The 15,644-nt window shown below is 42.1% G+C and overlaps 2 protein-coding genes across 13 annotated transcripts in view; one reads left to right on the forward strand and one right to left on the reverse strand.

Moving 5' to 3' along the window:
- LOC128874596 (ras-related protein Rab-32) overlaps positions 1-3,674 on the forward strand; it is a 34,326-nt gene extending 30,652 nt beyond the window's left edge. For all 10 annotated transcript variants that reach the window (XM_054119462.1, XM_054119464.1, XM_054119463.1 and 7 more), the window contains 3 exons: positions 295-523; positions 1,067-1,392; positions 2,742-3,674. In XM_054119462.1, the coding sequence (XP_053975437.1) occupies positions 295-523; positions 1,067-1,392; positions 2,742-2,855 (669 nt within the window). In that variant the 3' untranslated portion in view covers positions 2,856-3,674. The remainder of the gene's footprint in view (positions 1-294; positions 524-1,066; positions 1,393-2,741) is intronic.
- A 2,429-nt stretch (positions 3,675-6,103) lies between these two features.
- Positions 6,104-15,466, reverse strand: LOC128874597 (protein scarlet-like). 3 transcript variants are annotated; one of them, XM_054119468.1, is made up of 14 exons: positions 14,278-15,454; positions 12,181-12,346; positions 12,037-12,085; positions 11,644-11,693; positions 11,252-11,385; positions 10,448-10,600; positions 9,475-9,713; positions 9,097-9,193; positions 8,753-9,001; positions 7,853-8,086; positions 7,421-7,556; positions 7,062-7,167; positions 6,379-6,479; positions 6,104-6,285 (listed from the first exon to the last, which is right to left on the reverse strand). In XM_054119468.1, exons 1-14 carry the CDS (start codon positions 14,299-14,301, stop codon positions 6,104-6,106), a joined length of 1,920 nt encoding a protein of 639 aa, XP_053975443.1. In that variant the 5' UTR covers positions 14,302-15,454. The 3 variants fall into 3 exon arrangements, with proteins under 3 accessions (XP_053975443.1, XP_053975445.1, XP_053975444.1); XM_054119470.1 differs by lacking the exon at positions 14,278-15,454 and having other exon boundaries at positions 11,644-11,704; positions 12,181-12,225; XM_054119469.1 differs by lacking the exons at positions 6,104-6,285; positions 6,379-6,479 and adding an exon at positions 6,517-6,878 and having other exon boundaries at positions 14,278-15,466.
- Positions 15,467-15,644: the final 178 nt, after the last annotated feature.

A 15,644-nucleotide genomic window follows, 5' to 3' on the forward strand; every position in this document is an offset into this window, starting at 1 on the left:
TAAAAAAAAAGTATCGGGTGATATTTGAAATTTTCTGACTGGAAAAAATGAGACTTAAAATTTTCTATATCCAACGAATATTAATAATTACGATACCAGTAACTATAATATTGACGTGTATGACAATTTAAAAAATTCATGAAATACTTCGGGTGATATTCAAAATTTTCTGACTGGAAAAAGTGAGACTTAAAATCTTGAGTATCCGATGAACGTGAACAAGTAGTTTCCTCTTTGGTGATTGTTACAACAAAAAAAGTTAATTAATCGATGTTCCTCCTTCTTTGTTCGCAGTCGTCTCAGAACAATGCGCCAAATGCCGGATTAGGCGAGAAGCGAGAGCACTTGTACAAAATCTTGGTGATCGGGGAGCTTGGTGCCGGGAAAACGTCCATTATCAAGCGATACGTCCATCAGTTCTTCTCGCAGCATTATCGCGCAACGATTGGCGTTGACTTCGCTCTGAAAGTGTTGAACTGGGACCCGCACACGATCATAAGGCTCCAGCTATGGGATATCGCAGGTCAGCAATAATTTACTATCGCACGCTTTTTCCCCTTCTTTCGAGTTTTTCTCGAGACTTCCTTCGAACAACGACTGATAGCCGTGATTCGTTATAAATTCGTGCTTTCTAAAGCAGGGAATTTTCTCTACATTTTACTATGAATTATCGATCAATTTCTAATACTTTCATTCGTGTAGTTTCCTTTGAAACGGTGCTCTTCTGGTTTTGCGCGGCACCGATAATCGCGATTAAATTTCGGCCATCTTCATGGGGGACGAATTTTATTTAGAAAGGCACACCGTCTGTGCAGGAATGTCGTTAAAGTCTCCAGGCCCTCGCAGACGAACACAGAGCCTTAGAAAGGTTATCACACTTTTTCTCCCATACTCCAACCAAATTATTTCACTTCTTTCACATATTAAATTCTAAATTCCTACCAGAACGCTACTTTACACTTTCTTATCCAGAGTCTAGTTTAAGTAAAAAGAAAAACTCTGTTTAATTTAAACTTGCATTCGGGCGTCTCTAAGTAATTTTAATGAGATGCCTTTCGAATTGCAGGTCAGGAGAGGTTCGGGAACATGACCCGTGTGTACTACAAGGAAGCCGTAGGTGCCTTCATAGTGTTCGACGTGACGAGGAGCGCTACACTCGACGCAGTGGTGAAGTGGAAACAGGATCTGGACTCGAAAGTGCAGCTTCCTGACGGCTCGCCCATACCCTGCGTCCTCCTCGCGAACAAATGCGACCAGCAAAAGGAGGGCCTGGTGAATTCAGCCACGAAAATGGACGACTACTGCAAGGAGAAGAACTTTGCTGGATGGTTCGAGACGTCTGCCAAGGAGAACATAAACATCGAGGAAGCGGCGCGATTCCTTGTCAATAAAGTGAGTATCCAGAAATTAAACCATCGAATTAAACCAATCGTTGTCTGTTGAAGGAATTTACCTAAATTAAACAGGTTTGATATGTACATGAAGAATCTTTTTGCACGTGTATATATATCGATAATGAAAAATTCATGTCTATATAGAATATTCATATAATTATGTATATGTATGGTAGGTTTGATATTTCATCACAAATATGTACACGAAGAAACTTTACACATCTGTGTGTATTTATAATGAAAACTTCATTTGGGACGTCGATTCTATCATCTAATTTAATCAAATTTCTTCAATAGACACGGAAGGTACATACATACGACCGTCGGTATCGCGTCGATGGAAAGAAAAAAGTAGCTTCTGCATACTTGCATGCACGAAAAAGTTCGATTAGCGAAGATAACCTGCGAGTACGCGCGAGCTATTTATGGAATATCGTGTCGCGCTCCTCCGATTGAACGTCAGTTGCTGCGTACTACGTTAGGTTCGATAGATTTATCAATGACGTCGACCCGCGACAAGGTGATCGCCTTAAAAGTTCGTTTCGGTTCGACGCAAGCTAAATTCCTGCGTCGATCATCCGCCCATCTGCGCCTCGATAATACGGTTCAAGCATACGAAACGCGTAGCACGAATACATGCATAAGAATGAGTACGTGGATAAGAACGCACGTCGTATTGGGATGTTTTTAAGTTGCTTCGAGCCACGATGTTATCGGTCAACTGCGTGTCGCGTGAAGTCAGAGTTGTGCAGCTCTTTGGGGGACGATGTGTAGCTATTGTGACTGTTCGAATTGTGTGGCTCATCTGGAGGATTAATTTTAGTAGAATTAGAGGTTCGAGATCCTTCAGGAGGTCCCTTGAGTCTACATTTTGTAGCAAATGTAGTTGTAACATTTTGATTTTAGTGTGGTTCATCTGGAGGATTTAGTATAATTAAATATACAAAACCCTTCAGCAGCTATCCTCCACTCTGCAACCCCTAGCAATCCCAACTCGTATCATTCAAATGTCATTGTGACTCACCTAGGAGATCAAGTACAGTTCATTATAATATCCAAGATCCTCCAGAAGCTATTCTAGAGGACATCTACATCCTCTATTAATCCCATCTCCTAACATTTTAATTTCACTGTAGGCTCATCTAGAGAATCAATTTTATTCCAACTAAATATACAAATTCCTCCAGCAGCTGTCCTCCGCTCTGCAACCCCTAGCAATCCCAACTCCGATCATTCCAATTTCACCGTGACTCGATCTACTAGTGCGGCTCAATTCCTACCATTCCTCAATTCCTGCCATCGCTACTAATACGAAAGCCTACTGATTCCTCAACTTCTCTGTTCCAGATACTTCAGAACGACCAGTTGATGAAGGGCAACGGTTCCCAGGACCAGACCGACGGCGAGAGATTCGCGCTGAACCAGTCACCGACGAGTTCGAAGAAGTCCTGCTCCTGCTGACGAATCGGTAACCCACCGATGCCAGGATCCCCAGGTCCCGTATCGTCGTCCCATCGTCGTGGTCGCGTCGTCGGTGCCATGACGCTGACGTCCACTCGATTCACGTTGGATCCCCGCTCGTCACGATCGCCGCCACCGGAAAACAACGGCCGGTTATCGCGTCGCGACAAGACGCGCGATAAACGCCGTTTATTGTCGCGCGGCCGGCGTTTCCCCGTCGACTGTCGCGTCGGGGACGCTCGAACGCTATTGGCTGCTCGCCACTCGCTGAGAACGCGCGATTCCGATCGATCGTCGCTCGCACTTGTCCGTTTGTACATATACGCCCCGGAGGGCTGCGTTTCTCACCGATACGCGGAGGTTAGGAGCCCTGGATGTTGAACTGAGGAGAAAAATTATGGTTTTCCAGTCTGGTGGTTGGGACGATGCAGTTCCTTGATTGAATTTTGTTGTATGGTTCTCGAGAGCGCGCTCCTCAACTGTGGAGGATGTCTCCTCTCGCTGTTCTGTTTTTATAGAGATGTGCATCTTCGAAAGTTCGAGTTGCATCTACTACTTTCGTTGCATCTAGAAACAAATGTTCTCCTAAATGAAGGCTTGAAGTTTAAGAATATTGCGTCGAAAAGAAAGTCGATTTTTTTAAATTTCTATAGTAGATAGACTCGTTAGGTAAGCGGGGCTTTGAAGCGCGAAAGAATTGTCCTCCGTTTCATTCGGACGAAGTCCCATCGACGGACCTCGAAACTTTTTCTACTTTTTGATCCCGTGACGCGGCGAAAGCTTTCATGGGCGGCTGTAACTCACTTCGACCGTGACCACGTGAAGAAAACAAAAAAAGGAAAAAGGAAAAAAACGGTAGCTAACAGGTAGCCGACTATCGATCGTACGTTACCAAGTAAGTCTAGTTATGTAACCCAAACTCTAACTCGTACAGGGTGGTCGTGACAAATTAATGTCGTCGATATTTTAAATAATGAGAAGAAGTATCTTGAACGCTTAAAAAATTGTACACTTTAATTTTAAGTTGCGGTAGCTGAATATCTCGGAAAGTGTTAGTTTTAGATTAAGTGTACCTTCGTACTTTTATACTCGTGTCGTACAAAATTGGCCACTAGAATAAAAAATGTGAAGTTGTCTTTCGGATAGCTAGTCCGTCATCGGTTATGGAAGAATTACGGTCACCGTGCCGTGTATCGATCGAAACCGAACCGCTTTTGTAGACAAAACTTTTTTTTATTATTTAAAGTAGCGAAGATATCGAGAAGTTTCGTTTTTAGTAGACCGCTCTGTGTAACTGTCGCCGCAGCGTTTACGGACGCGGTTTGCCGGTGGCTGCAGGTACGATTATAGATTCTTTTTTATACGAAAACTCGGAACGAAATTCTTGCCGAAGAAAGGAGCTCCACGTTCACTAACTTTAAGCTCACGGACGTTTTCGTGTTTCCGATAATTGTCGATAGGTATTATACATAATGTAATTATATATAAGATCCATATTATATATACAATATAGGATATATATATATATATTATTTATAGAGAATCACTTGAAAGTCAATATAATACTACATTGCAAAGCATTCGTTCCTCGCTGTCTTCCTCAACGTCACTCGCTTGCATATGCAATCCAATCGCTGAGTCGGTCGATAAAATAAATGAAAAATTATCGTAACACGATGGACTGATTTTAAGTCTCGTTAAGTGAAAACGAGCTTGTGGGGTTATTTATTAACCGAAGGTATGTATACTGCAAATTTACCGAATTTAAAAATTGTTGAGCCACTTACGATTAAAAATAAGTAAAAGAAAAATAAAAAGATTGCAAAGAATCGAAATTAAAAAAGAACGATTGTAGATGAATCGGCGATTAGATACCGTTTACGTCGATCGATCGGATTTTGATCGAGGCACGTAAAAGTAAACGCGGTACATTTGCAGTTTAATTATACATACTCTCAGAGAATAGATGAACGAACAAAGTAAATAGACTACGGTTTAAAAATTCCAAAGACCTCGTTATCTTTCTTTGGTGATTCAATTTCACGCGAAACCTCGACTAGAATTCATTGCCAACGAAAGAAAAATGTCGCCGACGCAAAGAAGCCGCCTAAGAATAAAGCGGCGATATTTCACGTCGACCTTGTGCCTTCCAGCCATTCGATCGCGATCTCGCAGTCATCGCGCGTGCAATCGATGAAACTGTTCACCAGTCCATCCATCGAGCATTCCATCGTTTTTACGAATCGTTTACCCGAATTAAACGTGGAACGACGTCCTCCAGCCTATCGCGGTTCTTAAGCGTACTCGTATGTACTTGTTATCTATATACTATTACTGTTATTATACAATTTACGTTATTGTAAATACCTTAGATATCGCGCCCTGTTCCGTTCGTCGAACGACGAAAACTCGGGGCAAATTTATATTATACAATTTTCTATGTATAGATCCGTACGAATCGTAGAAACGAGACGCAACGAACGTCGTTGCTTTACATAATAGAAGAATTGTAGTTGACGTTGCATCGTTTGCGTGGTTATGTACACTGATGATTAACACGAAACCTATATTATACTTGGGAACACCTAATTTCATTCTTTTGTAAACGTATAGGTGCGATAACGTGCATGTAAGACCATTGTCCTTTCGAAAAGCTTCACCTTGCGTCTTCTATTTAGCAATAAATAATTCTGCGTCCTTTTATATTTAGATACGCGTTTATATTGTATATCTAAAGATATATCTAAAGATAAAATTCTGTCATTGGATATTTTGGTTTACGAAGGAGCAGGAGAATCAGTTTTTTTCCAACAGTTTCATTTTATTCGAAGCGGAATCATTTTAGGCGAAATACAGTGCGCTCTGATTTTGCGAGTATGACGTTATCGTTATCAGTAATGTCCGAATATTCTGCTGATCTCAGTACTAATTAGATTAGTAATGCCTGATCGCGCTTCTCTACTCTGTATTACCTCTTGGAATACATTCGATACATTAAAAATAATTCATTATTATTAAACGATTTATTATTAAAAATTTGTACCCCTTTGTTTACAATCGAATAGTGAAGATATGCCTTATGTACAATATCGTGTTAAATAAACGAGTGAAAAAGTAGGATTCGTGGATGTACAAATTACCAATTAACTGTACAATTAATTCTAAAATTATCACCTGTGTAATTGTTTCGTACGATTAATTTATATTCAATCGTGGAGCCAATTCCTCGATATGCGAAAGTTAAAATGTTAGTAAACAGGTTCTTTCCGACTTCTGAGCCGAATCAGTAGAAAACCTGCTAAATGGCTGACCGAGAATATCGCCAGTAGGCCAATTATGTCCACCGCGTAGTGGTTCGGCAGATAACCGTATTTCTCTAACACTCCCAGTCCACTGGATATGCAAGGCTCTTCAGGATCCGGGGCGCAGTCTTTGGAAACACAAAATTGCCGTTTACTAATATCTCGGAAGGCGATCGAACGCTGGTATCGCAAGTTTTCTATTTTTCTAAGCAACAACGTACTTATGTGATCGATCAACAGCCACTGCGTTAAGGAAACCGCTTCCAGACCGTAGTAGAACTGAGACAGGTATTTTACCCACGCGATACCAGGTGCCAGGTGCCTGGAAGCCCGTCAAGTTTAACAAAAATTACGTTACGAATAGACCGCGGATTTTATGACGTACGATGGCAGTGGACGATATACAATAAATATATTCTACGATTATATTAGGGTTTAAAGCTATGAAATATAATATTTTCTTTGCGACCGTGTAGCCCGCGCTCAGTCGCGAGAGCATAGGCTCGAGCCAGGATTGGCGGACACTCAGCTGACTGGCAACCAATCCTGGCTCGAGCCTATGCTCTCGCGGCTCAATGCGCGGTACTCGGGCGCTGTGATTGGTCGACGGTTTTTCGTTAATAACTCAAAAACGAAGCACCATCCGACATTTTTGCAAAGGAAACTCTGGTTCGGAATCGTCTCAGCCCTCCATTGATTCTTTCACTAATTCTGGGACACCCTGTATATTCAACATACATCGATATAAACGTTGAATGATTACATTCTATAATTCCTATGATAATATTGTTATTTCATCTTATATAAGCGCATAAAATCCGCGGTCTAGCGATGAGTGACGATTATAAAGTTTATTAAGCTTATCAAGCTCCATCTGACCGATTTATGAGATCACGATGCTCACCCAAGATGCAGGTAAATCCCACAGAACATCAGGCCAAGGAAGTCCACCGGCACGGAGAATAGGGAGGCGGTGTCCACGGATTTAAACGATGCCGACAGACACAAACCTGGTCAAAAGTACTCGTCAAAGTTTAATCGTACTCGTAACTGCGATCCATCGCCTTAAGATGCAATTCCATGCGAACAAATTTCCCAATTAAATTCTTTTCGTTCTGCAATTATAACATAAGGAGGATATCCGTTTGTGCTTCGGCGGAGCAAGAACGACGAATCTTAATTCTAAATTCTAGCGTTAGAATAGAAGAACAATTTCGACAGTTTGCTCGCACGGAAATGAGGCATCTGGTTTCAATTGCTCACCGAGAGCGGACGCAGTAATGGCAGATACTACTACTGGCAGTGCGAAGTACATGAACCCGAAGAATCCTCCCTTCAGGCCAGTGATGTTAAATATGAAAACGGCGTACAGAAGTGGTTGCATTATAGCCCCAGGTATCTAGAAACGTTCACAGATGTCTATAGTTCTCCATCGAATATTTATCGAATTGATTGTATTTAAAAAAAAAAAAAAAAAAAAAAAAAAAGTAAGCGTGTTCCTGCTACATAAATTTAATTAAAATCGATATGAATATGTTCTTTGTGATGACACCAATCAGTAATGGCGGAGACTACTTCGATACAGTTTAAAATGAAGTCAAACATATTTCAATTTCGTCAGCAACGAACTTCTCGAGTTCAACCTGTCCCGGTCGACGTAATAAAAAAGCAATTCGAGATTATCGAGTGTCTCACCAGAACGACAACTTTGCTGATGTAATACGGCGCTGGACCGTAAAGTCCGCCGGCGATGTCGCGCAGCAACAGCGGCATTTCTCCTGGGAACGTGTAGAAAACTGCGTAATTAAACGTGAACACGGTCTCCACGACCACCAGGTACAGTAAACCTTGCATGTTTTGAATCCCGTCCTGATTCATCGCTCCCCCAACGACGTCCACGTAGGGCGACGCTATTAGGAGTCCTACGAACTTGAAGAACCGAGACTTTCAGTTTTCGGAGTTGAAATGGTATTCGAGAATATTTAAGTAAGTCGGAGTAAGAGACCAGGTGTTCGGTGTGTCGATCAGTCTTGATACAGTCGAGGTTTTTATTCTGTGCTTACATTTGGCTCGAATGTAGGGAAAAAAAATATATATACACGTCGAATCGAGTAACCTCCTCCTTTTCGAAGTCGATTAAAAAGGGCAGAGAGCGAAAGAGAAACAGGTCCGAGGAAGAAAAGCAGTAGGCAGAAGCGTATCAATCGGTTAGGATCATATTGCACTGCTCAAGGGAGAACCTCCCTAGCGATGAGTATAGTCATCTTGCATTTATCCAGTCAAGGGAGGAAACCACGTTAGAAGCTCGAGTATTAAGTGTTTCTCGAGGCATTTTTTGCACAGTCTACTTAAAGCCAGTACAGCATTGTCTCGCAATTTTTGTTCGAAGTCGTCCACCGAGTGAGAGATCCGAAAAGAAGCGAGAGGTCCGTGAAAGCGAGAAGTCGAACAGATTAGTGGAAAGAGGACAGAACACAATATTATCCGAAACTCGCCGGTCTCGACCGTGTTCCTTATTTCGAGATAATACGAAGCAAGAAGTTGCAGCAAGAAGTTCCAGCAAGAAGTTGTCGCGAGATGCAGTCGATATCTCACCATGTACGTGACGAATCGCAGGAGATGAGAAGCCAGGTTCCTTTTATAGTCGACGTAGGCTCGCCAGACGAGCCACCGTATCTGCGTGAAGGCTCTGGCCCTTTTGAAACCCTTACGAGCCATAGGAACGTCTGTAAATATTAACGGCAACTCGCTGAAGTCCGACGTGGCAGTGGAGGAGTACTCGATCAGCTTGGAGACCCTCTGACCGTATTTCGATTTCTCGTATTCGTCGCAGATCCAGTTCACCTGCGAATGGATCGTCTTATGCCCTTTCTTTTCGTTTTTATTTATTTTACACACCGAGGTGTGATTTTTATTTATTCGTTGCTCCGTTCCTTTACCTTCGCGTAACTCTCAGCTTCTTTGTCCCTGACGATAGACAATTGAGAGACGTAGAACTCGGCGCTGTTGAAGGTTGGAGGACAACGCAGATTTAAGCTGGAAATTCACAGTGATTTCTTATCTGGGCTAGGTCAGGTCACAGTGACTGGGTTAGGTCTGGGTTTATGTGTAATAGTTGATCTCTGTATTAATACGCGTGTGCTTTATGTCGGTATGGATTTTTCTACTTTTCTATGTAATTTTCTAAATACTTTCTATGCAATTTTCTCTAGTTCTCTAATCGTCCGAAGATTCGAAACCAGAAAGGGCGACAGGAATTAAAGTTGATTGGCTTGTGTATGTAATAGAGTTTCCTGCGAATAAATATGCATTCGAACCTATCGAAGAAGCTGGTGGCATCAGCAGCTGAGCCCTGAAAAGCGACTCTACCGCCAGAGAGGAGGAGAACCTCGTGGAAAATGTCCAGCAAACCGGAAGCAGGCTGATGCAGGGAGCAAACTACTATCCTTCCTCTGGCAGCAACCTCCCTAAGTGTCCTCACCACTGTCATGGCGCCGTAGCTGTCCAAACTAGTGGTTGGCTCGTCGCAGAAGAGGATACTGGGCTCGGTGAGCAGCTAGAAAAATTCTCTACCCTATGTGTATTTCGCGTTGAGAAAGCTGTGAGAAAAAGTGTACGTCTACGAGTCTTCTGCGTTTAATCGTTGATTATTCTAAACAAGATTCAGATGCACAATGAAATATGAGAAGACATCGCTCTTACAAATGTCAGACGTATAACGAGTTTTCTTAGTGGTTACTAATGTAATAAAAATTCACTGTTGCGGGTGAAAATTATTAATGGAAACTTTGTCGCAGGAAATACGTTACAATGTACGTTAATAGGTACGTTTACAAGTCTGTCGAAGGGTGATTAATGGGAAAGAGATGATTAATAATGCGACGTTCTGAGAGTCTGAAACTATGAATATAAAAGTAAAGTCTGACCATCATTAATCTGCTGCTAACCACTGTTTGTTCTATCGTAGAACGATGGGGAATTTGCATGTGTAAATCACCTCCCACAAGCTACTTCTTATGTTATCTGAGTTTTTTTCTGAGTTCTAGTGAAATTTGATAAAAATTGAAATTTGATAAAAATTGAAATTCTATTGAAATTGGATAAAAATTGAAATTCTATTAAAATTGTATGAAAATTGAAATTCTATTGAAATTTGATAAGAATTGAAATTCTATTGAAATCCGATGAAAATTGAAATATTATAGGAACAGACTTGTTTCGAACGAATGATTCAATGTTCCATAAGGGGATGAGTGTGAACCTTGTGATTGTGAGAAGCAGATTGCTTACTTGAACAGCCAGAGCCACCCTTTTCTTCTCTCCGCCGGAGAGGGCCGAGAGTTTCGAGTTCTCGCATATCCCCAGGCCGAATTCCGCCAACAGGCAGGTTATACGTTCCCTTCGAACGTTGGCTCGAAGCCTCCTGTCCATTTTCATGCACGCCTTAATCAAGGGAAACAATTGTAAAGTTCTAATGGCTTCGAAATCCAATAATTCTGGAACGTTAACCGGATGACTCAACGTTCAGGGGCGGGTGTACGGAATATCAAATTGCAGTTGCGTATTTCAACGGATTCGCGTTAACAAAACGTCGAGTGAACTTTCCGAATCGTGTTATTCGACGATGAAAGACAGAAAGCAACGAATAAAATCTGATTAAGTACCAGTCTAGACTTGGAATAAATCTGAAATTTGTTAATATTTTTGTTACGTTTCCTCCTTCGAACACTTTCCGAAGAAGCCAAAATTTCAGATTTATTCGAAGCGTATTTGCCTTGAAAATCGAGAGAAGAAACCTCGAATTCGACTAATTTCCTATCAAAGCCCATTGGCTACGAATTTACGCGGGAATTAACTACGTTACACTTTAACTAATGCCGCTGTTGGCAGTCGATCAACGCGATATTATCGAACAAATTATCCGAGCCAATGTAGCGTGAAACGCTCCATAGCCGTCTAAACGTTTTGAGATATCGATCGCCGGATCGAAGGCGACCGGAGCGTTAAGTAATTAATTCGCAAACGAGGTGCAAAATGTTTCAAAGCGACACGCACGACGCGACAGGTGAACTGTGACACGCTAATCAGACCAACCATGAACTCCATGTGCTCTTGGACCGTCAGAGACTCGACCGCCAGGTCCATCTGCGGGACGAACCCTGATATCCTTATCATTTGGCCTGTGTCTATTGGATTCCCATTTAGTAGGATCTCGCCAGTCGCTCTGCCTACCGACCAAAAATTATTTGTCCAAAATTACTCTGCTTCAAAATTTCAATTCTCGAAAAGAAGAAAGTGACAGAAATTGTATAAAAATTCTAGCAAAATGTAAAATCGCAACTTGTAAAAATACCAATTCAAGCTGAGAAACTTCGTCTCCAAATCCAAACATATTTCTTGCAGAAATATGGAATATTTGAAATATCGAAGAAAATTTGACAACGTTTCGATACAGTTATTTTGAAAAGAAAGATAGGAACAAGCACCTTTGACTCGTCGGCTGATGGTCGCTAGCAACGTGGTTTTCCCGGCACCGCTGCAAGAGAACTGCATTCAATAAAGAAAAACATTTTCCTCCCTGGAAACGATGAACCCTGGATTCCTAAGCAGGATTCCGCGATCTCTACTTTCGAGATGCAATTTTATCTCTACCTCCTAAGTAGACTCTGATATTAAGAACATCGGCAAGTCACGTTCAACGTCGGATGAAAAGAAATACTTGAAGCTACTGTCGTAGAAAAGATTCCGTACTTCAAATGGAATATATGAAATACTTTGGTGAATTTTTTATTTTAGAATGCAGAGTAAAAGGAATAACATAGACTCAGTTAAAGAATAAAAGTTAGGCTGGAAATTAATGAAAATCCCCGGGATATTACCTTGGTCCCACGATAGCCATCAACATTCCAGAACTAACTACGCCGCTAACTAGAATTAGAACAGAATATTAACCGACTGACATCGGATGTCTTAACTTACGATTCTGTTTTGTTTCTATTTCTCATTGTAATATCTCGACGTACCTCCGTTAAGCAACTGAATGAATTCGGTCTGTTGCAGCCCGAAAATCGCTCGGAGGCTGCCGCCATTGATTCTTTTCTGGGTCGTGTACGAAATATTCTTCCAAGTCAGACACAAGTCGCTCGACAAACTTTGAGGTAACCTGGGGTATTCCACCCTCTCGTTCACCTGGAGACATTTTTCAGAAACAAAGACTAAATGTGCTCCTCATTTTCGGAAAATTTATATCGACACCCTCGCAAAATTTAGGTACTCGAGTACGAACTCCTTCTACCACCAGTTTTTAAAAATATAATTACGCTCAAAAATTCAACGATAATTGGCAAAGTATAACTTGCAAACGAAGGACAACATTTTCGCGTTGAAATTAAACGCGAGAGCCTTAATAAAAATTTCTCCGTGCAAGTGCGAGAACCCTTTTAGTTTCTAAAAATACAACTACAGCCAAGAGTTCACTGATAAATTATTGGTGGAGCATCGGCAATTTTTCTTTTCCTAACGTTAACCATTTTCGTTTTTACTATGCAAACGAGCATTCTAAAATTGAATTCATTCTGGAAATAGGCAACGCGACGAATTAACAAATAAGGCAAACGCCTGTCGCGGACCGAGTGTCCTCCAATTAACAAAAATAGTCGTCGCACAACAAGTGGTAATTGGTAAAAAAAAGAATTAATGAATGCGGTGATCGATGAAACGTTCTTCCACTTGGTGGTTGTTTGAGATTCTCGATAAGCGTGAAAGCACTCGACACAGGTGCGCGAGGATTTAATCGGTGGTTCTCGATGAGAAGTGAAAAATGAAGGAAAAATGTCGACAGAGGTCGCGTTTGTCCTCGGTGGCGTAAGGAGCTCGTAATTATTCAAGAATCCTTGTTGCAATGCTGATCAAAGCCCTTCCACGAATGCCGTCTCATGCAGCGACTGTGGGTCAGGTTCGGTTACATAAAGTACAGGTCCGGCTAGCGAGTCGCCATATTGGACCAGCGAGCATAATGGAGCTGTTTATGTAAGCCACATTTGCAAGATCTATCTCAGATCGACGCAATATGAATTTATATATCTAACATTTAACAAGCACGACACGAGCATGCACTAATCGCTGCTTTTGGATTCGAGACATCTTCGAAACGATCTTCGTGCGATCATTTCAACCCTCTATGGGTGTCGGATTAGAAACGGAAAACTAAATAATACTAAGGTCAGCTTCGAAACAGACACTTTATTCATCGATCGACGTTAATCGCGCACTGAACTGTTCTCGTCGCGTAACGCTTTAGCCACGCCGAACAAAGAAAAGAAAAAGCCGGTCAGTAGCCGCCTGGCGACGCAAGAATCCGTCGATAGTTATTTTGTTGGTTTTTGTAATCCGACAATGAGCTAATGTAACAGGTCGCGTGTTAATATATTGTCATTTTAGCAAATAATTGTAGTATAATTTTAGTATACGAGACGACGTGCACGTTTTAATTATGCGAGGTGTGGCAATTAAATAACGAGATTAAATAATAAAATGTAACTTTATTTGCAATAAATCACATTTCTCACACCGGTCGCGTTATTTAATTGCCACACCTCGTATAACGTATTTAATAACCGATAACCTGAAGCGTTAAAGTAAGTGACTTGCAAGCTCTCTGCAAAAGAGACATCGAGGATAAATAAATTCATAGAGCCCCATAGAGGGTTGCTAAGCTGATTACACAGAGGAGAATGATAATTTACGTATATTCCTCTTAACTAAAGCTACTTGAAAATCGAGTGTTCGAACCAATTCTAGGGTCGTGTTACAATGCTCATTTGCTATAACGACGATGTAAAGGTTTAAAATTACTCTAGAGCAATTGAAAAGAATTCGTAATACCGTGCCATCGTATTATAATACTTTTAGTCCAGTATTTCATTAGGAGAACCTACCATCTCGATACTACAGTGAATGTACATTACCTCGAAAGCGTTAGAAAATTTTCAAAAAGGTGTAACTTCTTTTAAAGTCACAAATGAGCAACGTACTTTACCACGTCTCGAATCCATCGCTACCCACCACCTCGATTCGCGCCAGTGCCTCCGTTTCCACCGAACCAGTCGGCTGATACTTACTCTGTTCGCGTCATAATAGATCATCCTGACCACCGTAACGATCCACAAACTCTCGAATGTTGTTTCCACGGGACACGCCTAAAATTCCACCGCGAAATCCGCGAAACGCACCAACGATCGAAGCCGCGAACGCACGAACTTAGGGTTGAGAGACGTACCCACACTTTCCCTCTAATTTACTCTCACCGATCCTCGAGCAGCCTTGACGATTCCCGTCGGAAGCTATTCTTAGGCTCCTCCGATCGGCACGCGATCATTGCGTAAGCCCGCGGCGACACTAACGAAACGATCCATCGATCTCCCGCGAGCAATCTGCCGCGAAAAAAAACTTCCGTGCCCGTCGATGCTTCGTGTTAATTCGAAGGGGAAATGGGTCAACGAAACGGGTCGTCTTCGATGGATCGATCGGTAAATACGATCAGGGACTTGGTGATCCCTCGACTTCGTGCTTCGGGATCGCTGTGCGCGGAGTTCACTGACGGCGCACCGGGCTGACTAGATTATGGTAACCGAAGGCGCGTGTTATTCACCACAATACGACACCATCGCGAGTGGTTTTGCGGAGGAAGAGGCGATGGTGTGTCTTATATGGAACGGTTGGCCGTTACACAACCGCACAGCGTCGCTGCGGACGCACTTGCCACTGGGATTTATATCGTCCTTCACTTGCAACTCGGAGCGTACCGAATGATGAGGAGCAGCCGTTATGTCATCCCTCCGGGGCGTACCCCAACAGAGGCCTGAAACTGTTCAGTGAAACAGCGCTCGCATACGTACGACATAAAACTGTACCACAGTATAGGTACAACCAGTGACCAGTACACCTTGGATCCGTTGGTGTCCGAGGTCCGCCATGTGCCTGGTATGCACCGCGCGCATATTTAAACTGAGAGAAAAAGAAACCCGGTTTTCCCGATCGCCCTTTTCCCCCGCCGACCAAGTGTCGTTAACCGCGAATCAATGGAACGACCGGTGCTTTTTAGCGTGTTCCTCTATGTAAAGGGAGATCGAAGGAAGTTTGATTCCTTCTATCTCCGGGTCTCCGGTCGCGGCAACCTCCACGTGGGGTGAGACCTGGTATTCGTGACGAACAATCCTTCGTCGCGAATAATACCGAGAGCTAATGGCTGCGAACTTGTAATAAGATCTTTAGATATAAAAAGTGTAAAGTGTAAAGTGCAAAAGTGTAATGTGGCTGCGAAAAATTCATTTTTGTAAATTATGTTTTAACGTTAATATATTTTTGTTGCAAAATGTTAGTCAATTATCACGACAATTTGTGTTTTTAAATTACAGATCAAACTACAACATACGTATTTTCTGAAATTTTGTTTTCTTGCAGTATAAAATTATCAGGGCTAACATGG

The sequence above is a fragment of the Hylaeus volcanicus genome, chromosome 4, assembly GCF_026283585.1.
Source record: "Hylaeus volcanicus isolate JK05 chromosome 4, UHH_iyHylVolc1.0_haploid, whole genome shotgun sequence".
NCBI classification, from domain to species: domain Eukaryota; kingdom Metazoa; phylum Arthropoda; class Insecta; order Hymenoptera; family Colletidae; genus Hylaeus; species Hylaeus volcanicus.